At 47.1% G+C, this 22,080-nt stretch overlaps 1 protein-coding gene across 1 annotated transcript in view; it reads left to right on the top strand.

The window, feature by feature from the left end:
* TRPM8 (transient receptor potential cation channel subfamily M member 8) overlaps positions 1-22,080 on the top strand; it is a 90,751-nt gene that overhangs the window by 46,263 nt on the left and 22,408 nt on the right. The window contains exons 17-20 of the mRNA XM_055587031.1: positions 3,363-3,454; positions 8,576-8,717; positions 9,988-10,159; positions 11,993-12,170. Coding sequence (XP_055443006.1) covers positions 3,363-3,454; positions 8,576-8,717; positions 9,988-10,159; positions 11,993-12,170 — 584 coding nt within the window. The remainder of the gene's footprint in view (positions 1-3,362; positions 3,455-8,575; positions 8,718-9,987; positions 10,160-11,992; positions 12,171-22,080) is intronic.

The raw sequence follows: 22,080 nt of genomic DNA on the forward strand, positions 1-22,080 counted from the left end.
CTGTCTGTTTCACGCGTGCTGGTGTATGCCTGTCAATGCTGCCCTCTCAGTTTGTACCCCGTCCTTCCCCAGCTGTGCCCTCAAGTCTGTTCTCCATGTCTGAGTCTCCATTCCTGTCCTGTGATAGAATTCATCAGTATCATATCTCTAGATTCCACATGTATGCATTGTATGTGTGCATGTTCAGTCACGTCATGTCTGACTCTGCGACCCCCATGAACTGTAGCCCTCCAGGCTCCTCTGTCCATGGAATTCTCCAGGCAAGAGTACTGGAGTGGGTTGCCATTTCCTCCTCCAGGGGATCTTCCTGACCCTGGGATTGAACTCACATCCCCTGTGTCTCCTTCATTGCAGGCAGATTCTTTTACTACTGAACCATCAGGGAAGGCCTATATATATGCATTAATATATGATACTTGTTTTTATCTTTCTGACTTACTTCATTCTGTATAACAGGCTCTAGGTTCATCCTGTAAAAATTCTTCTTGAAGGGGCAGTTTGAATCCAGCAACCTTGCGTATTAGGGCAATGGTGAAGGACATGCTTAAGGTCGGGAGCGTGGGGCCCAGGCCAGCCCTGCCATCCGAGAGCCTTTCTGACTGTGTGGTCTGTGAGCCAGTCTGCGATGCCAGCCAGCCTTGCAGATTCTTGTCATTACAAGACTCTGACACTAGAGGTCGCTGTTTTCCCTCAGGTGTGCAGTCTCAGGCCTTTGGAATCCTCCATGCGGTTGGTTTCCTCAAACCATCAGTTCTGCCAGCCTGGTACTGTCTTAATTAACCCAATTCACACTTGTTAGCGAAAAGCAAAACCAGGAGGGATGCTACCTGTTTCAGATCGTGTCTGGGTGTCAAACGCATGCTCCTCGGTGTCTGCCTGGGTCCCCTTGCCCGTGGGGGGATGGTGGTGGCAGAGGTTGCTCTGTTAATTGGAGTTTTTAACCAAGGCAATCAATGAGAACAAACAGAGTTAGTTGCTAAATAGCTCTTAGGTCTGTTAAGCAGTCTGTGAATGTTTATTTAAAATGAGGCAAGTCCCAGCATCCCTTCATGGAGAGCACACTCATTCTTCAGGCCCTCGAATCCCCCAGTCATGAGAAAGATGGTGAAATATGGTGTTTTATGAATGTAGCCTGACCCTGGCATTCCATTCAGAAAAGAGACTGCTGTTCCTTTTTAAAAATGTCTTCTTACTGTAACAGTGTCTCCCAGCCGCAGAATTGATCTACTTACTGTTCCTCCCATCACGGGTTCAGAGGCTGAGCCAGGCTGGTGCTGTCCGGTTGCCCTGTGCCTACCTGCCTCGCAGGCCAAGGTCTCAGAGAGGGAAGTAGGTGGCAGGTAGGGCCTGTCCCAACTGCCCTCATCTTGCCCTGGGTGGGTGGGGTCCACGTCACTGGGGCCACCCAATGGACCGTTCTGAGCCCATGAGATCCGCCACCCACAGGGGAACAGGGTCAGATCAGGCTGCTTAAATCTGGGGGATTTTTTTTTCTTGTTTTTTTTCTTTTTAATTAAGGTTTTTGTTTTGTATTGGGGTATAGACAATTAAGGGCTTCCCCGGTGGCTCACTGGTAAAGAACCCACCAGCCAAATGCAGGAAATGTAGGAGACCCGGGTTCAGTCCCTGGGTTGGGAAGATCCCCTGGAGAAGAGACGGCAACCCACTCCACTGTTCTTGCCTGGAGAATCCCATGGGCAGAGGAGCCTGGCGGGCTACAGTCCATGAGGTCGCAGAGTCAGACACGACTGAATCGGCTGAGCATGCACGCACATAGCCGACTAACAATGTCGTGATGGTTTCAGCTGAACAGTGAAGGGACTCAGCCCTACGTATACATGTATCCATTCTCACCCAAACTCCCTCCCATCCAGGCTGCCACACAACATTGAGCAGAGTTCCATGTGCTGTATGGTAGGTCCTTGTTGGTTATCCATTTTAAATATAGCAGTGTGTACCTGTCCATCCCAAACTCCCTAACCACCCCTTCCCCGGTACACCTGGGGCATTGTAATACTTTCTTGGTGCTTGATTTCATAATGTTCTCACCACCTTGCCCACTAAAGTTGCCATTTGCATTTATCAAAGAGTGAAGAGAAGGGCTTCTTGAGAAACTGATGCTGTTTCTTGAATCTCTTCCAAGTCTAAGACTGGAGGATCCCCATGGACTGTAAAGAAGCAGGGTGATGCTGGAGAGAGGAAACTGGATTTCAGAACCCCGAGACCCCCCACTTGCTGCCTTTCTGTCCTTGGGCGAGTTCTTTGCTTCTTTTTCTCAGGCCCTGGTTTCAGGTGTAGAATAGGAAAGGAGATATCTGGATAGCGGGTGGCCCATGGTGGTGAGTTCATGTAGTAGATTTGAAAAGTGCCATGTTCCTTTGATGACGCGTTTGTTATTTTCCTCTTCCCTGAGTAAGGCAGGTACGTGGTTTCCTTATCTGAGCTCACTGGGACCTTTGGTCTTACCTCCCCTCTGACCCTTATCACATTTCATTTTAAACATGTTTAACATCTATCTTTCCCACGGGCCAGTGGATTCCTTCAGAGTCCACGTTGCACCCAATCTGATGTCTTTGTGTCTTAGGAGCCCACCACAGGTATTTGCAATCCTGTGGACTCTCAGTAAATATGTTCTGACTGGATGAGCAAATGACAGGTGAGATGACCTCCCTGGAATCACCAAAATCTAGTGGACGGATTGCCAGAGAGGCTGTCCAGATGCAGCCTCTTCTAATGGATAATCTTATCCCTCTTCAAGTGTTTTCTTGACATGCTTTCTTCTGAGAAATCATGACTGATATATACACATCATGACAAAAAGATCCTTATGACACATTGTTCACATCAGTCATTTCTGTGACCACATCTGTTCCCTTAGGTGCCATGTATAGCACCTGCGTGCAAAAAAGGGTTTTGAAAACTTCTAAAAAAATGTTCCCTTTTTAAAGACGTTTTATTGTCATGTGTCAGAAAATATTTATAGTAAACACACAAATCTGTGATGACGGCAGTATGGGTAACAGCCTTGAAGAGTTGTCCAGTGCACAGCCTACACCACTGTACATGGCGGTTGGGGGAGGGTTCCAACTTGGCCCACACAGGCTCTGCAGGTTCCTTCTTAAAGAACAGTAAGGATCTGTGTGTCTTTTTTTCCTTGACTTTGTTAGCAACATATGAGCAACAGAACAGCAGGCATGTGACCTTACTTTCCAATCCCCCGGGAATCACAGGGGTCAGTTGCAGGGTGTACTTGGTACATCACGGACTCAAAATGGATCTGGAGAGAAATGTGTGAGCGTGAATAAACCTGGACGCAGCTGATGTTCCAGCTGCTGTGTCCTTTCTGTCCCTCTGCTCTGCAGTGGTGCGTGAACGGCGTGAATTACTTTACCGATCTGTGGAACGTCATGGATTCACTCGGGCTTTTCTACTTCATAGCGGGGATTGTCTTTCGGTAAGTAGTCCTCAGCACATCTTCAAGTGTCAGTGTGCGGATTCTCTCAGGTGGAAAGGTGGAGGAGAGACATTTCAAGCCCAAGGTAAGTGAGATAGGGTGAAATATGGTCCTGATATTTTATGAATACAGGGCTTCCCTGGTGGCTCAGTGCTAAAGAATCCACCTGCCAATGCAGGAGACAGGGGTTCGATCCCTGGGTCAGGAAAATCCCCTGGAGGGGGAAATGGCAATCCACTTCAGTATTCTTGTCTGGGAAATTCCATGGACAGAGGAGCTTGTGGACTACAGTCCATGGGGTCACAAAGAGTCAAATACGACTTAGCGACTAAACAGCAACAGCAACAACGTTATGAGTATGGTGGTGGTGGTTTAGTCGCTAAGTCGTGTCCGACTCTTGCGATCCTGTGGACTGTAGCCTGCCAGGCTCCTCTGTCCATGGGACTCTCCAGGCAAGAATACTGGAGTGGGTTGCCATTTCCTTCTCCAGGGGATCTTCCACCCACTCAGATCTAGGAATCGAACTCAGGTCTCCTGCATTGCAGGCAGATGATTTACCAACTGAGCTATGAGGGAATAGACTATCTCCAGAACACCATTTAGAAAAGCGGTGGCTATTCCTTTTAAAAAATATTTTCTTACTACAGCAGTCCCTCTGAACCCCAGAATTGGTTTGCTTACAGTTCTTCCCATCACGTGGCTGGAGGGTGAGCTGGTCTGGGGCTGCCTAGTTGCTATGTATCCTCCCTGTCCCCCTCATTTAGAGATTATTACAAATACCTGTTGTCTCTGCCTCTTAGAGACACAGCCTGGTTGATATAAAGTTGTGTCTCCTCTCATCCCCCCTCTTGGTGATCTGTAATTGGAAAGGGGTTCTTCATGGTTTTTCTCTTTGTGCTTGTAGAATTTGGGGAGAGGAAATTAGAAATTGAGGGCCCTAGAGAATGATGAGGGTGTAAATATCACACAGCGTTTTGCTTTGAGGCCATATAATCTAACATGCATTTAACTTCAACTCGAATGTTGGTTCTGGAGCCTGCCCTCCCAGCTGCAAGGTTTCCTCAATCTCAGAACTCATGATTGGAAAAACCAGTTGGAAATTGTGTTTGGAGGGAAAAAGCAACATGACTCCACCTGATAGGGATATTGGGGTGCACCCAAACTGTGAACCCCCTTGCCGAGTCCTGCTCCTTGCAGACCTGCCTCCCCAGTAGCTTCAAGGTGAAATTCGTGGTTCTGATGGAGCAGAGAAGCTTTTCTATTTGTATTTACACCCACCTAAATCAAATCCCTTATGATTATACAGTGGAAGTGAGAAATAGATTTAAGGGCCTAGATCTGATAGATAGAGTGCCTGATGAACTATGGAATCAGGTTCATGACATTGTACAGGAGACAGGGATCAAGACCATCCCCATGGAAAAGAAATGCAAAAAAGCAAAATGGTTGTCTGGGGAGGCCTTACAAATAGCTGTGAAAAGAAGAGAAGCAAAAAGCAAAGGAGAAAAGGAAAGATATAAGCATCTGAATGCAGAGTTCCAAAGAATAGCAAGAAGAGATAAGAAAGCCTTCTTCAGCGATCAATGCAAAGAAATAGAGGAAAACAACAGAATGGGAAAGACTAGGGATCTCTTCAAGAAAATCAGAGATACCAAAGGAACATTTCATGCAAAGACGGGCTCGATAAAGGACAGAAATGGTATGGACCTAACAGAAGCAGAAGATATTAAGAAGAGGTGGCAAGAATACACAGAAGAACTGTACAAAAAAGATCTTCATGACCCAGATAATCACGATGGTGTGATCACTCACCTAGAGCCAGACATCCTGGAATGTGAAGTCAAGTGGGCCTTAGAAGGCATCACTACGAACAAACCTAGTGGAGGTGATAGAATTCCAGTTGAACTATTCGAAATCCTGAAAGATGATGCTGTGAAAGTGCTGCACTCAATATGCCAGCAAATTTGGAAAACTCAGCAGTGGCCACAGGACTGGAAAAGGTCAGTTTTCATTCCAATCCCAAAGAAAGGCAATGCCAAAGAATGCTCAAACTACCACACAATTGCACTCATCTCACACGCCAGTAAAGTACTGCTCAAAATTCTCCAAGCCAGGCTTCAGCAATATGTGAACCGTGAACTTCCTGATGTTCAATCTGGTTTTAGAAAAGGCAGAGGAACCAGAGATCAAATTGCCAACATCCACTGGATCATGGAAAAAGCAAGAGAGTTCCAGAAAAACATCTATTTCTGCTTTATTGACTATGCCAAAGCCTTTGACTGTGGATCACAATAAACTGTGGAAAATTCTGAAAGAGATGGGAATACCAGACCACCTGACCTGTCTCTTGAGAAATTTGTATGCAGGTCAGGAAGCAATAGTTAGAACTGGACATGGAACAACAGACTGGTTCCAAATAGGAAGAGGAGTTTGTCAAGGCTGTATATTGTCACCCTGTTTATTTAACTTATATGCAGAGTACATCATGAGAAACGCTGGACTGGAAGAAACACAAGCTGGAATCAAGATTGCCAGGAGAAATATCAATAACTTCAGATATGCAGATGACACCACCCTTATGGCAGAAAGTGAAGAGGAACTAAAGAGCCTCTTGATGAAAGTGAAAGTGGAGAGTGAAAAAGTTGGCTTAAAGCTCAACATTCAGAAAACAAAGATCATGGCATCCTATCCCATCACTTCATGGGAACTAGATGGGGAAACAGTGGAAACAGTGTTAGACTTGATTTTTCTGGGCTCCAAAATCACTGCAGATGGTGATTGCAGCCATGAAATTAAAAGATGCTTACTCCTTGGAAGGAAAGTTATGACCAACCTAGATAGCATATTCAAAAGCAGAGAGATTACTTTGCCAACAAAGGTCCGTCTAGTCAAGGCTATGGTTTTTCCTGTGGTCATGTATGGATGTAAGAGTTGGACTGTGAAGAAGGCTGAGCGCTGAAGAATTGATGCTTTTGAACTGTGGTGTTGGAGAAGACTTCTGAGAGTCCCTTGGACTGCAAGAAGATCCAGCCAGTCCATTCTGAAGGAGATCAGTCCTGGGATTTCTTTGGAAGAAATGATGCTAAAGCTGAAACTCCAGTATTTTGGCCACGTCATGCGTAGAGTTGACTCATTGGAAAAGACTCTGATGCTGGGAGGGATTGGGGACAAGAAGAGAAGGGGACAACAGAGGATGAGATGGCTGGATGGCATCACTGACTCGATGGACGTGAGTCTGAGTGAACTCCAAGAGTTGGTGATGGACAGGGAGGCCTGGTGTGCTGCGATTCATGGGGTCGCAAAGAGTCGGACACAACTGAGCGACTGGTCTGATCTGATCTGAGAATGAGAAGCTTTATAGTGAGTGCTCACACTATGATGTGAACTGGGTAAAGCTAAATTTCCTCCTTCAAAACCTCCCTTTCTGCTTGGGTTAAAGGCTCAGCTTTTGTATCATGGTTGGATGTGATTTCTGGATCATTCCAGTTAGAAAGCACATAAGGTTTTCAATGAACATGTTAGCAGATGGTTAGTTAACCAAATGATCTGGTGCAAATGAGGTAAGTTTCACTGGGGGGAACCTGGCAGGCTCAGGTGCCAAGTGGTTGGCATCATTGTGGAAGCCTTGTGAGCCGGGAAGTTAGCGACAACAGGATTGGGTCCTACAGTAGTACAATAAATCCCCTACGGTCGAACGTGTTATGTTAGGGGAGTGTGTTCATTAAGTCTGACAAAGCCTAGGGACCCATGTAACACAATCTGCTACATAGTACTGTACTGTAATAGATTGATAGTACTTTTCACTCAAATAATACATTAAAAACAAACACAAAAAATGTAACATTTTTGATCTTACAATATGGTACCTTGAAAAGTATAGTCCAGTTCAGTTCAGTCGCTCAGTCGTGTCCGACTCTTTGCGACCCCATGAATCGCAGCACACCAGGCCTCCCTGTCCATCACCAACTCTTGGAGTTCACTCAGACTCACGTCCATTGAGTCAGTGATGCCATCCAGCCATCTCATCCTCTGTCGTCCCCTTCTCCTCCTGCCCCCAATCCCTCCCAGCATCAGAGTCTTTTCGCATGAGGTGGCCAAAGTACTGGAGTTTCAGCTTTAGCATCATTCCTTCCAAAGAAATCCCAGGGCTGATCTCCTTCAGAATGGACTGGCTGGATCTCCTTGCAGTCCAAGGGACTCTCAAGAGTCTTCTCCAACACCACCGTTCAAAAACATCAATTCTTCAGCGCTCAGCCTTGTTCACGGTCCACCTTGAACCAGCTACGTCACTGCTGCTTTTGCGCTTGCTTCCGGACATCCTGGGCTTGAAATGGAGTCGCAGCACTACCGTACCCGACACTGTGGTTTAGCCTCTGAGTCGTGTCTGGCTCTCGTCGGCCCCGTGGGCTGTAGCCCACCGGGCTCCTCTGTCCACGAGATTTCCCAGGCAAGAATACTGGAGCGGCTTGCTTTTCCAGGGAATCTTCCCTGGAAAGATACTGGAGTGGGTTCCTTTTCCAGGGAATCTTCCTGACCCAGGGATCAAACTTGCACCTCCTGTGTTGGCAGGCGGATTCTTTGCTGCTGAGCTGCTTGGGAAGCCCACGCTAGACAGAACTGTGCAGTGCGGTACACAAAGCCCAATCTACAGGATGCGTGGTCTTGACAGTGCACACCAGACAGCTGCACTCACTCACATAACTGGACGTGGGAACCCATATTTGCATCTTTGGAAGTTCACATCTTGAAGGTCCATGTGGAGGGGACTTACTGTACTTAGGCTGAAGGGCTGAAGTGTCGGGAGTCTTGGGAGCTCTGCTGTGTGCGATGTCCTCATCTCTCCTGGAGTCACGAGGGCAGTACACGTGGCCCTTGGTGTTGAGTGGCTGAAGGGCGGGTGCAGATCCTGGTCTATTTCCACTTTCAGTTCCCAGGCTTTTGGCTGTTTCTTTGCATTTGGTTATTTTTAAAACGAAAACTTTGATTATAAATCAACTACACTTCAGTAAAACTAAAAGACAATATAGCAAATAAAATCCAGAAATAAATAAAAGTGATACAAAAGCACAGCTTTGAAATGTTTTGTCAGCGTCTCACAAAGTCTTTCCCTTCTTTCCACAGGCTCCACCCCGCTAACAAAACCTCACTGTACTCTGGACGAGTGATTTTTTGCCTGGATTACATTATCTTCACCCTAAGGTTGATTCACATTTTCACAGTCAGCAGAAATTTAGGACCCAAGATTATAATGTTGCAGAGGATGGTAAGAATAAAGAGTATCTGTGGTTAGTTGTCCTTCTTCTGACTATACCCAGAGTTCCTTTCGTTGCCGAGAGGAACTTTTTCTCCACAGAGGGATGGTGGCATTTCATAATCAGCAGTGTTTGTTTTTTTTGATCTGTTTTCCTCAGGGGCCCCTTCCAGGTTAAAATTTAATGAAAGATGACTGTTGGGAGCAAACTGCATAACTCAGCACATTACTAGTAAAGATCTCTATTTAGACCGTCCATGTTACCAAGTGCTTTCACTTGAGTCTTAAGTATTCACTAGGGGTGGCACAGTGGTAAGGAATCCACATGCCAATGCAGGAGATGCAAGAAACTCAGATTCAATCCCTGTGTGGAAAAGATCCCCTGGAATAGAAAATGGCAACCCACTCCAGTATTCTTGCCTGGAGAATCCCATGGACAGAGGAGGCTGGTGGGCTACAGTCCACGGGGTCACAGAGTCGGACACGACTGAGCACGCGTGCGTGGGCAGGATAGGGACTTTTACACCCATTTCATAGATGTGGACAATTGGGTTCAGGAGGTTCACATGTTTGTCTGGAGACATGCAGTGAGCTAGGAGCACAGCGAGGTCTGGAACTTTAATCTTATAACCACGTAATACAGACCTCAGGGAAGCACCACCAGACCCATCTCATGGGGCCAGAGAACAGAAAGATAATTATACACTGACCACGTTGCTTCTCCCAGCTTGTTTTCCACGTGACCCAAACCTCTGTGTTTTTGTCTTTAAATCAGATGGGCATTTGAATGAGCTCATCTCGAGGTTCCTTTCCAGGGCTGAGCTCCTCTGAGTTTGTGGTTTTAATTCAAAGCATATCTGGGGCATCGAGTCACCATGAAGTCATGCTGTGTGTGCAGAACATTAAAAACAATAAAATGGTGCATTGTTGTTTAAAAAGGAGAGCTTGTATTTTCCTTAAAAAAAAAAAAAAGCAATAGCTCAGGGGTTGGCTGGAGAGGAGGGGGGCGCTGCGGAGTTGGGGCCCTCTTCTGCTCCCAGGTGGGTCTCATTCAGAAAGTCTCTGCTCTGAGATGGCCTGGGAACCTGCAAGCAAAGATGCATCCATCGGCGCATGCCCCGAGACCCCGGGGTGATGATGAGCATGTTTAAAAATTGGTGGGTGGATGATGCTGGCTGCCTCAGGTCCCTGGGGCCCCTCTGCCCTTCTCCATGGTCAGCGGAGCAGTCGAGCCGCCCTGGTGCAGTCCTGACGCTGCTCTCCTGTCCTCCTCCCTCGACAGCTGATCGACGTGTTCTTCTTCCTGTTCCTCTTTGCTGTGTGGATGGTGGCCTTCGGTGTGGCCAGGCAGGGGATCCTTAGACAGAACGAGCATCGCTGGAGGTGGATCTTCCGCTCAGTCATCTATGAGCCCTACCTGGCCATGTTTGGCCAAGTGCCCAGCGATGTGGACGGTGAGCCTGACATGGTCCGGGTGGGGACAGCTGGGAGGCAGAAGATGCTTCCAGAACCAGCTCCCAGGGAGCCTCCAGGGCTTCCTGGTTTGATCCTGAGACCTGTCCTAGGAACAGGCTGCTGGAGTCCGGCCAACATCAGGCAGTGGACACTAACCCTCAAAGCCTTTTCCTTCTCCTGAGCAAGATCTTATGTACCCTGGCAAGCTTGTCCCCAGCATCTCAGCCTGCAATTTTTAAACCTTCTTAAAAAAAGTGTTTCTCAAACTTCTGACAGCAGCATGGCCGATGCCAGCCAGAATCCTCACTGGTGTAGAAAAGAGTGTTGTGGGTCTGTCCAGAGTGACAGGGTGCCCATTTATTTCAAAAAGTGCAATAGTGAAAAATTTTGCCCTGGAACCTGGGATTTAAGCTTCTGGTATGAGTTCACTGCCAACTGTCTGGAGGCAGGTTAATGGTAGCAGAGATGGCATTAATTTGATCACAGCCAGTTGGCATGAGGAAAGCATGGCGCGTGTGCAAGCTGGGTGTGTTTTGGATAAACTGTAGAACATCTTTGTGACGCTGGCAGTAGCTTGGGCTCATCGCGTTCTGTCCTGCCACAAGAAAACCCCCGATGTTCGCCCAGGCCTAGGCTTGTATTTCCTAGCTCCTTGGTGTTTTCTCCATTATCCCCATGGCCTCATGTGGTCTTTCTGGTGTCTTCTGCTGCAGTCTCTTCCAAGACCTTAGAGACAGCTCTTTTCTATGCGCCGATGGAAAGGCGCCTTGTTATTATTATTCCCCAATCTGCACTCTGCACTTGCCATTTTACATAAGTGGGTGTGTTTTCCTCCCAACAGTCCTACATGTTGGTGGCCTTAGTCCCACGGGAGGCGGTTCATGGTGACCTAAAGAGTCAGTGACAGGTAGTGTTCAAATCCTGGTTCTGTCACTCGTGTGCTGTGTGACCTAGGATGCAGTTGGCATCTCAGCCTCTAAGTTCTGCTGCAGGTAACATGGGTGCGGCACCATCTTCTCTGACAGGTGTCTCACCAACCATCAGGGCCAAACTCTCACGCTCAGCGGAAGGTCTCGAGTCCAGAGGGACTCCTGGAGGGCCAGAAGCTTACATCCACTGCCTTCTCTAAGATTCCCAGGAAAAACTCTTCATCCTCTCTTCCAGATCCAGACTTTCTCCATGGCCCCCATTCTAGGCTGTTGCCCCTGGTCACACAGATGCGTATCAGCCTCTCAATTTACCACACACCCCCTCCCCACACCATTTCTTCCCTGGTAGCCATGTTCGTTTTCTACACCTGTGACTATATCTGTTTTGTAGATAAGTTCATTTTTTACCATTTTTTAGATTCCATATATAAGTGATAGGGTTTCCCTTGTGGCTCAGCTGGTAAAGAGTCTGCCTGCAATGTGGGAGACTTGGGTTCGATCCCTTGGTTGGGAAGATCCCCTCGAGAAGGGAACGGCTACCCACTCCAGTATCCTGGCCTGGAGAGTTCCATGGACTGTATAGTCCGTGGGTCGCAAAGACTCAGACACGACTGAGTGACTTTCACTATAAGTGATATCATATGATATTTGTCTTTCTCTTTCTGACTTATTTCACTTACTGTGATAATCTCTAGGTCCATCCATGTTGCTACAAATGGCGTTATTTCAGTGAAATATTAGTCAGTGAATGAAGTATGATTCTGAGGCTTATGCCTGGTTGGGTAGAGTGTCTTGGAAAAGTGCCCAGCACAATGCAAGATCTTCACCTTGTGGCCCGCTGGGGTGCCTTAGTGCCGCCCTTCCGAGTGTCCTCACCTTGCCTGTTGGTTGCTGCATCCTCAGGTACCACGTACGACTTCTCCCACTGCACCTTCACTGGGAACGAGTCCAAGCCCCTGTGCGTGGAGCTGGATGAGCACAACCTGCCCCGCTTCCCCGAGTGGATCACCATCCCCTTGGTGTGCATCTACATGCTGTCCACCAACATCCTGCTGGTCAACCTGCTGGTCGCCATGTTCGGGTATGTGCTCGGAAATGCACTGGACGTGCTCGGAGACGCACTGGACGTGCTCGGAGATGCACTGGCTGGGTGTCCACGCGATTCCAGGCCCCGTGCTGGGCTGGGCTGGAGGCAGTAGGAGGGAGGCAGCAAAGGTCTCCCTTGAGGAGCACATGATAGAGGTCTCTAGGGCACTGGTGGTCTAGGGTAGGAAGGGGCCTTGAAGGGAATATATTACAAATATAGCGTGTCCCTGTAAGCTATAACCTGAGTTTATTTGACGCCAAAGACAGATGACTGTGACCCCCTCCGGCATGCTCAGACTGTTAGCTTTCCTCTTAGCTACCTCCCCTGAGCATCACGATGCTGGCCTGCCGGTGACTGCATCCCAGCTCAGCTCAAGGTCCTCACTTTCTATGGACTCAGATGGATGGTTTCCAGGGCTTAAGGGACTCAGCTGTTAGGTAATCACTGCTTTAAAATGTTGAGTTTAAGTACAAGTCCAGAGCACAGGGTCAGGAGAGTGATTCTCTTTGGGGCTCGTGTCTAATGAGGTTGGCTTGAGAACTCGATGGGACTCTGAAACATTTTTATTGCCTTTGGCCATTCTCTTTACTACATTTAGAAAATCATGTTTGTCTCACCCCTTATTCTTTCTTAAGAGGGTTTCAGAGAGCCTCATGTGTCGGTTACAGTGGAGGTACCTTGGTTTTCTATGCTGTTGCTGTGAAGTAGCTGGCTATATTGAGTACATGAATCCTGGCACAGAGAGAGACACATAGTTTAGAAACAAAATATAAATTAAAAAATTATTTGTTAAACCTTGGAGTGAATGAAAACTATAGTTGAACCCCCAAACTAGGAAACTATGACAGACAAGAAATACGTTTGATTTCATTAAACAAATGTTTTAGGTACAGGGGACCACAGATAGAGTCACGTGATAAATGATAGCCTGGGGGCAAGCTTCGCCTAAATGTGAGCAGAGGCTTCTAGTTCTTAAGATAGAATGGGCTCCTGCACACTGGTAAAAGAAAGATGAGCCAGTAGAAAATGGGCATTTCAGTTCAGTTCAGTCGCTCAGTCGTGTCCGACTCTTTGCGACCCCATGAATCGCAGCACGCCAGGCCTCCCTGTCCATCACCAACTCCCGGAGTTCACTCAGACTCATGTCCATCGAGTCAGTGATGCCATCCAGCCATCTCATCCTCTGTCGTCCCCTTCTCCTCCTGCCCCCAATCCCTCCCAGCATCAGAGTCTTTTCCAATGAGTCAACTCTTCACATGAGGTGGCCAAAGTACTGGAGTTTCAGCTTTAGCATCATTCCTTCCAAAGAAATCCCAGGACTGATCTCCTTCAGAATGGACTGGTTGGATCTCCTTGCAGTCCGAGGGACTCTCAAGAGTCTTCTCCAACACCACAGCTCAAAAGCATCAATTCTTCGGCACTCAGCCTTCTTCACAGTCCAACTCTCACATCCATACATGACCATAGGAAAAACCATAGCCTTGACTAGATGGACCTTTGTTGGCAATGGGTAAGGGGAATGCAATTCAGAGAAATTTAAATGGTCCCTAATCATATGGAAAGGGGCTCACCCTTGTTGTGGGAAAGGTCAGATGAAACCAAGAACGATGTGCTGCTTTAGGATCCGTCAGATGAACAGACATCACAAGAAGCCTTGGGGGTGGTTCTGGGAGTCTGAATTGTCTCCAACTTTTGGGACAGTGATCTGAAAATAGCTATTAAAAATATACAAACCTTTGGCCTAACTCCTTCACGTCTGGGAATCTTTACAAAAGGTACATATGTGAGAGCATTTATTAGATCATCATTTGATGCCTGTCAATAAGGTGATGAGAGGACAAAACATGTTCTAGCCACACCATGGAATATTATGCAGTCCTTAAAAAGAAAAGGCAGGGTCTCTGTTCATTGACTTGGAAGGATATTTTGTTAAATATAAAAAGCAAAGTGCAGGCTTATTTTAGGGTATAATCTTATTTTCTAACAATAAAAAAGCAAGACATTTTAAAAAATCAAGTATATATTTCCCTCATCACAATGATCACATATTACTTCTATAATTACAAAAAAAATCAGTCAGTAGTCACACAGAGCCGTGAGGGGCGCCAGGATTGTAATCGAGGGTCATCTTTCTCTGTTGGTCAGTGGCCCACCCTTGAGTGAGGCTGGGTGGGGGATATGTGCCTCTGGGGACATCATGCATCCATGGCACTGGGCAGCGAGTGGTCATCTGGCCTTCAGGTGCACAGAGACATCTGCCTCTAGTCCAGGTGCTTCCAAAATGTCACTGCTTTGCTTGAAATTCTGGAAATATTTTAGTATTTCCCCACAGTGTTCGGGGTAAATTTCAACCTCCTCCAAGGCCGTCTGTGACCTGAACTTTGAAAACACCTTCAGGATTCTGTCCGCAGGCATCCCACCTGTTCATCCCTGAGCGAGGTGATCTGTCCTGCCTGACACTTCTGCAGATGTCACCACTCTGTCGCATCACCTGTTCCATCTTGACGGCTCCCTCCCCCTTCCTCCTTGTCCTCTAAGGAGCCCAGCAGCATCCTTGGCCTGAGTGGTCCATGCGCCCTCCCTTCTGTGCATAGCAACCCCATGCGCCCCCTTCACAGCCACAGCCTCCTCTCCTTCCAGACTGTAGCTCTGGAGGGCAGAGACTGTGTCTGTCTCAGCGCTGGCCCTTCCTGGGTTTGTTCCACAGATGAAAAGAACAGAATTCGTTCTGCTTTTAGTTCATTATTTGGTCACCACTGAGGAGCTTAGCTTCCTCTTCTGTTAGTCAAGCAAGCGTTAATAGTGAAGTCGCTCAGTCGTGTCCGACTCTGCGACCCCATGGACTGTAGCCCACCAGGCTCCTCTGTCCATGGGATTTTCCAGGCAAGGGTACTGGAGTGGGTCGCCATGTCCTTCTCCAGGGGATCTTCCCGACCCAGGGATCGAACCCAAGTCTCCCGCATTGCAAGCAAATGCTTTACCGACTGAGCCACTAGGGAAGCCACTAGGGAAGTGTTAATGGTGAATGTCAAACTAGAGACAGGTTCATCACATAGATAACATCTGTTCTGTGTCAGGTGTGTGGGCCATGGAGGTCACGTGGCCATTGGTCCCGCTTGGCCTTAAAGAGGGAATGTGTAACCACTCCCCTCCCTCAACCATCACTGGTTCTAACGGGGTCCTGAAAAGGACTTAGGGATCCAGATACCTGTATTGCTTAAGGGAAGCTGGACCATGTCAGGCTGCCGAACGTCCCCAAGTCTGAGCTTGCAGAGAGAGATGGCAAGAGGAGTGATTATGTATCCATGTGAGGGCAGAGAAGGGAAGACCAAGTCCCAGACTTGAAGCAAGAGTGGGGAGGAAATGAGATGACTGGGATTCTATTTGACAGTGATAGCCTCTCCTATCAACCTTTATGTTGAACACTGGGCTGCCCCTGTAAAAACCGACCACTGATATAACATCTACAACCATTCAACAAAAAGGCTGACAGCTCCCAGTGCTGTGGACTCTGAGTGACGTGAATTCAGTAGATCTCAAGAGGCAAAGTGGAATAGTGCTTAGAGCTTGCCTGAGTCTGTGGGCTGTGTGTGTGTGTGTGTGTGTGCGCGGGCGCTCAGTTGTGTCCAACTCTTTATGACCCCGTGGACTATAGCCTATGGCGGACGTCTCTGTGACCAGGCTCCTCTGGCCATGGGATTCTCCAGGCAAGAATACCAGAGTGGGTTGCCATTTCTTCCTCTAGGTGTTCCAAAGCCATTCTTCAGGATTGTATCAGTTTGTAATTCATTATGTCCTTGACAATCATAAAATGATAGAATTTGGAGCTGAGAGGGACAGGAGTCTGGCCTGTTTTTTTGGGTCAAGGAAGTGGAAGATGGGCAGCTCAGCATCCGCTGTGCTGGCCACACTGCCGTCCAGTTTGCTGTGTCCATTCGAGACTTGAACCTGAGTGTTTTCCCCACGAGACCTGAACCGTTGGGCTGGGCTGCAGCCCACTGTTGCCTCATTCAGTGCTTAAGTGTAAAAGCTGGAGGAGTTCCCTTCCCAGGGGGGCTTCCTGGATTCCTCTTGGGCTCAAGCAGAGGCCTTTTCTTTGTTAATCCCTGTCTGGGCACTTGAGAACAGTCCCCTTGCTAACCTTAGGCTAACGGATCAGAACACTGTCTTGGAAGATGGTTGTAATGGTTGTTCTGGGCTTCCTTGGTAGCTCAGCTGGTAAAGAATCTGCCTGCAATGCAGGAGACCCTATTTTGATTCCTGGATTGGGAAGATCCCCTGGAGAAAGGACATGCTACCCACTCCAGTATTCTGGCCTGGAGAATTCCATGGATTGCATAGTCCATGGGGTCGCAAAGAGTCAGCCATGACTGAGCGACTTTCACTTTCACTTTTTGAGCCCACAGCTCTGGGCTATGACCCCCATCTGGCTTCACATCAAAATATTCATGTAACAGCTTAACTATACACAATGGCAGCCTTTTGAACTCAAAGTAAATGAACACTTGGGATTTTAAAGCGATATTGGAGTGTTCTCTAGATGGTATTCAGCGGGGAAAGGAAGTGGATGTGAACATCTGTGATTATTCCACATTAAAATTATTGATCACAGGCCGTGTGGGGCTTATCAGAGCACGGAGTGAACTTAATTGTCAGTAGATGACTCGGGGTCACGCTAACACACAGCTGAGGCGCCTGCACGTGCTGGGTCCTGAAGATCAGTCCACCAGAGGCTTTTCTGCTGAAACGGACCCACCAGACATGCCCTGTCTAGGGTGATTTCTAAGAATGATTTTTTAGTTTTAGGACTAATGTATGTTTGTTACAAATATGGAGCAGAATAGGAAAAAAAAATATCGTGTGGTACAGACTTAAGCGTTGGGGTGACTTCATTAGTCCCAGGCAGGCTATTGAATCAGGATGAAAAGGGAGCAGATAATGGTAACGATAATAATAGCTAATATTTATTGACACTTTATTGGGGTAGGCACATCCAAGTGCTTCACATGTGTGGCCTTATGTAAATTATTCATCATTTTTGTGTAGGCGTGGCTTTAGAACCATTTATAAATGAGGAGTTGGAGGCAGAGAGAGGTTAAAATCTCTGCTATTTGAGACGTAGAGAATGGACATGTGGAGATGGGGATGTGCGGTGGAAGGGGAGGCTGGGACAAATTGATAGAGTGGCGCTGACATGTATGCCCTGCCATGTGTGTAACAGCTAGCAGGTGGGAAGCTGCTGTCTAACACAAAGAGCTCAGTTTGCTGTGCTCTGATGACCTAAGGGAGCAGGGAGATGGGGACCGAGTAGGGAGGGAAGCTGAAGAGGGAGGGGATGTATGCTTACCTATGGCTGAGTCATGTTGTTCAGCAGAAGCTATCACAGCACTGGAAAGCAATTATATTCCAAAAAAAAAGAGAAAGAAATCTCTGCTCTTTGAAGGTGATGGGCACGAGGCATAGTGATATAAGATGGTGTGATGTGATACAAACAATATAAACAGCACGAAAAGGCTCTTGACAAAGGCTCATGGTGCTGAGTGGGGGTCATAACTTGCGACAGATCCTGGGTGGGCAGCAGTGAGTGGATGAGACCTTTGCCCTTTGAGGTTGGGTTGGAGAGGGAGAGGTAGAGGAGATAAATCGGTCTGGGGAGGACCAGCGACTACAGAGGGGAGGAAGTTGAAGCGGTAGGTTATGGAGTCTTTTCTGCCATGGCAAAGAATTTGGAGTTTTTCCTGCAGGTGAAGGGAGATTTTCATGGGTCTCGACACAGGCAAGCAGCATAATCTTAGTTGTGTTACTTTGACAAAAACAAACTCAACGTTTAGCATCACAAAAACCAGTGCCATGAAATCGCTGACTGTCTCTTACTGTTCGCTTTGATGCATTTTTGGTGCTGCAGAGTCAGAGGGGAGCCTGGATGTGCGGAAACATTTTAACACACCCTCTGGGGCACTGCATGGGTGCAAAACGTCAGGGTGATCCAGGGTCCTTGGATATGGCTAGTGTGTCAGGCAAAGAAGGGCAGATGGAAAATGCCTGAAATCTGTGAAAAGCTTGGAAGAGAGGTTGATCTGCTTGCAGTCTAGCTGGCAAGTTTTTTGTATTGCAAGTTTTTCTAGATTCTGACATCATTTTAGTGTCTACTTTTTCTTTGTGAGTTTTTTGCAGACTTTCCCTTCTGCTCTGTGGATTGGTCTTTCTTTTTTTGTTTTTACTACCAAATGGCTTTAATTACTGATTTTTAAAAATCATTTTAACATCTGTTGTATGAAGGCCCTTCATTAGTCTTACTCAGACTTTTCCTGGCTTTTCTTGTATGTTTAATCAGATGGAGGGCCTAAGGCTTATCTTCTGAAATCCATTTTTCTTTCCTATTCCAAAAATTTTGTTAATGAATTTTATTGTGCTGATGTTAACTTTGTAGATTCATTTAGGGGAAGCTGAAATCTAAAAGAAGTGCCAGAAAAAAAAATGGGTTTTTCTCCACTTAATTAAATACATATAGTTCCTCAGGTTTATGGACTTTTTTCCACATGGATATGGTCAATGTTCTGTACATTTTTTCCTAGCCATTTGTGGTTGTGAGTGATATAGTTTTTCTATTATGTTTTTTCGATAACTGTTTTTTGATGTGTAGGGAGGTTATGAAATATAACTTATTTTGGAATAAGTCTCTTTTGTTATTGTTGTTCAGCTGCTAAGTCATGTCTGGCTCTTTGCGACCCCATGGACTGCAGCATGCCAGGCTTCCCTGTCCTGCAGTATCTCCTGGAGTTTGCCAAACTCATGTCCACTGAGTTGGTGATGCCATCCAACCATCTCATCCTCTGTCGCCCTCTTCTCCTCCTGCTCTCAATCTTTCCCAGCATCAGGGTCTTTTCCAATGAGTTTAATAAATAAGAAACAGGAGGAAACTTCCATGATGTGATGAAAAGAGAAGAGAGAGAGAAAAAAATAATTCCATGTCTCCTTACTGAATTCTTTTTTTTCTCTCTCTTTTCTTTTTATCATGTCATGGAAGTTTCCTCCTATTACATATTTATTAAGCTCCTTCTTTCTTCTACTTCTTTCTTCCCCCTCCTAATCAGAAATGGATGTTGCATGTTGCCAGAAAACTTTCTAGCAATAATTGAAATGGTATATTTTCTTTTGATCTATGATGTATTACAAAAATGATGAATTACATAAGTGACCTTAATATTTAGTCATCCTTTTGTTCTTTGGTCAGGCACATTACTCTTTTAACGTAATGCTGAATTTCAGCCATGTGTATTACAAGGCTATCTGAATCCTAGACATTTATCTCTCAGTAACATTTTCACTGTCAAGGGATGTCTGAGAGTTCGTCTCTCCTGTCTCTTCATCCTCTCGTACTCAGCTGCTCCTAGGGGACAGAGATCCTGCTGGCTGGGTAGCTGAGGGCACAAGATATCACAAGAGATGTTTAGTCAAAGGGGACCATGCTCAGATTTCCTTGGTGGTCCAGTTAAGATTCTGTGCTTCCAATACAGGGGGTGTGGGTTCCATCCCTGGCTGGGGAACTAAGATCCCACATTTAGCATGATTCAGCTAAATGTTTTTTTTTTAAAGGTGGAGACCTTGCAGAATTTCTCCCAAGGAAGACACTAGATGGCCAGTGCTTGGCAGGGAGAGTGAGGACCATCAGAGTTGGGTGGATGAGAGCCTGAACCTGAGGGAGGGGCCCTGAGCTGCTCTGGACAGTTGGGTTTGCTGAGGGGGTTGAGATGCATCGACAGGAGAACTCAGCCCCCTCCTCTACGGAAATGGAAAACCATGTCTAAAGAACATCAAAATCATTCGAGCAAAGTGCTTTGAAGCAGTGCCCAGTTATTAGCCTCCCCTGGGGAGTCCTTATGTCTTTTTGGCGGAGGCTGGGGCTGACTCGAGAGAAGAAGAGCAATCTGGAAGGTCTAGGGTGGGATTTGGCTCCGGGTCACATGTGTCCTTTTCTACTGCTCTCTGGGAGAAGGTGGGCCTGAGTAAAGGTGGACTTCAGCATGGTCAGCTCTGGAAATGTGTGACTTCTGCAAAGCGGCCTTTGGGTATTCATGTTCAGTAATCAGCCAGCTTGTCCACAACCTCTGGGATGCGGATCAGGGCTTTTACTGCTTGCCCAGGAGAAGAACGCCGCTCACTGGATCCACCTGGAGCCTGAAGTGCAGAGGAAGCAGTGGTTCCAGCTGGGGCTCCATGGAGCCTACTGGGTTGTCCTGAGGAGCACGTGGGGCAGAGACAGGAGGCAGAGTTCTTCAAGGTGAAGAGTGCTACCAACACCCGCCTCTGTTGTGGGCACTGGTCTAAGTGCATTTTAGACCAGGGCTTGGCAGCCTTTTCTGTATGTGCCGGCCAGGGTCTGGCTTCGACCAGAAATGCGGAAAGAAGCCATGCCTCATGACCCTGTACCATCCCCTCCTCTCTGCTCATGGCCCCTTACAGAGCAGTTTTGGCCCCTGGGTCACATTGCCAATTCCTTTTCTAGATGATCTGAGAGGCTTAAGATGTTTTCCGTTGCCTCTGAGTGACTGGTGAAGCTAAGATGCCAATCTCTTCCCACTAGGAAGGACCCTTCTCGGCCATAGTTCCACTCAAAGCTTACCAGGAAGAGAGGGAGGGTTCACGTTCTCCAGCTCTAGGCATCCTGAGTGTTCCTCCCTTCGATAGGAATGAATAATTCCTTTTGGATAAAACTTAAGAAGACAACATTTGATGCATGACAACGGATGCAATTTTTTTTTTTTTTAATTTGGGCATTACAATAGCAATTGGCAGACACCATTTTTGGGTGCATAGGTAGGAATTTAAGATGCTGCTCCCAGGGCATTACCATTTGAATGGTGATACTGGTTCTGGCATAAAGAATAGAGTAAAACGTGATTCCTGGCAGGCTGCCTGCCTGGACTTCGTTAACCTGGGCGTGCCTGCCATCCTCTCTCATTGCAGCGACAGAAGCTGGCGGTGTCCTTTGCAGACGCAGAATCAGCAGGGACTGGCCAGGACAGATAATGATGCTGGGTGTTCGTCTCCGAGCAACCTGACCTACATTTGGAAGAAGCAGCAGCTTCCCTGCCGGGTTCAGTTTGCTGCACGCTCACGCATCACAGTCCTGTCTGCTTTTCACCTAGAGAATCTACCACGTAGAGATGACACATAATCAATCAAGAAACCGTTTTACATGCCTAGTCTGGGAGGTTATGGATAGTAGATACTCAGTAAATGTGAATTCCCTCCACTTTAAAAACCACCCCCTATTGAAGAGGCATTCCCTGCAAAAGCCTGCCCCGCACAGACCCCAGGACCTGGAGGAGTCTGATTCATCAGTCAATGCCAAGATAAGAGGAGCTGAACTTAGAGGCAAAGCCACAACCATGCTCCGTGTAGGTTAGGGCTTTGCTTGTGTGTATGACCATCACTTGCCTGAAGATATTTAAGTCTTAGGTGGTAGTGTGGCAGAGAGCAAGAGTGAGGTCTCACAACAAATGTATCCCATTTGGTCTGCCTGAGAAGGTTGGCCTCTGAAGTTTTTACCCAGAGTTTGGAGAATTTCATCTATCTGCAATCAGGGTTTGCTTGGAGGTGATTTCTAAGCATTCACTGCTACTTCTTTGGCTCTTAATGGGGTGGTTTGGTGTTAGCAGTAAAACTGTCTTGGATGATTGAACTTCAGTGAATGGCAGAATGCTTCACAGTAATCTTTTACTAAGTAGTCCAAGCAGATCAGCGATTCAATGGACATGAACTTGGGCAAACTCTGGGAGATGGTGAGGGACAGGGAAGTCTGCTGTGCTGCAGTCCATGGGGTCACAAAGAGTCGGACACGACTTGGTGACTAAACAACCACCACCACCAAGCAGGTCCTTTTGAAACAAGCATAACTCAG

This window comes from Bubalus kerabau, chromosome 6 (assembly GCF_029407905.1).
Source record: "Bubalus kerabau isolate K-KA32 ecotype Philippines breed swamp buffalo chromosome 6, PCC_UOA_SB_1v2, whole genome shotgun sequence".
In the NCBI taxonomy this organism is placed as follows: domain Eukaryota; kingdom Metazoa; phylum Chordata; class Mammalia; order Artiodactyla; family Bovidae; genus Bubalus; species Bubalus kerabau.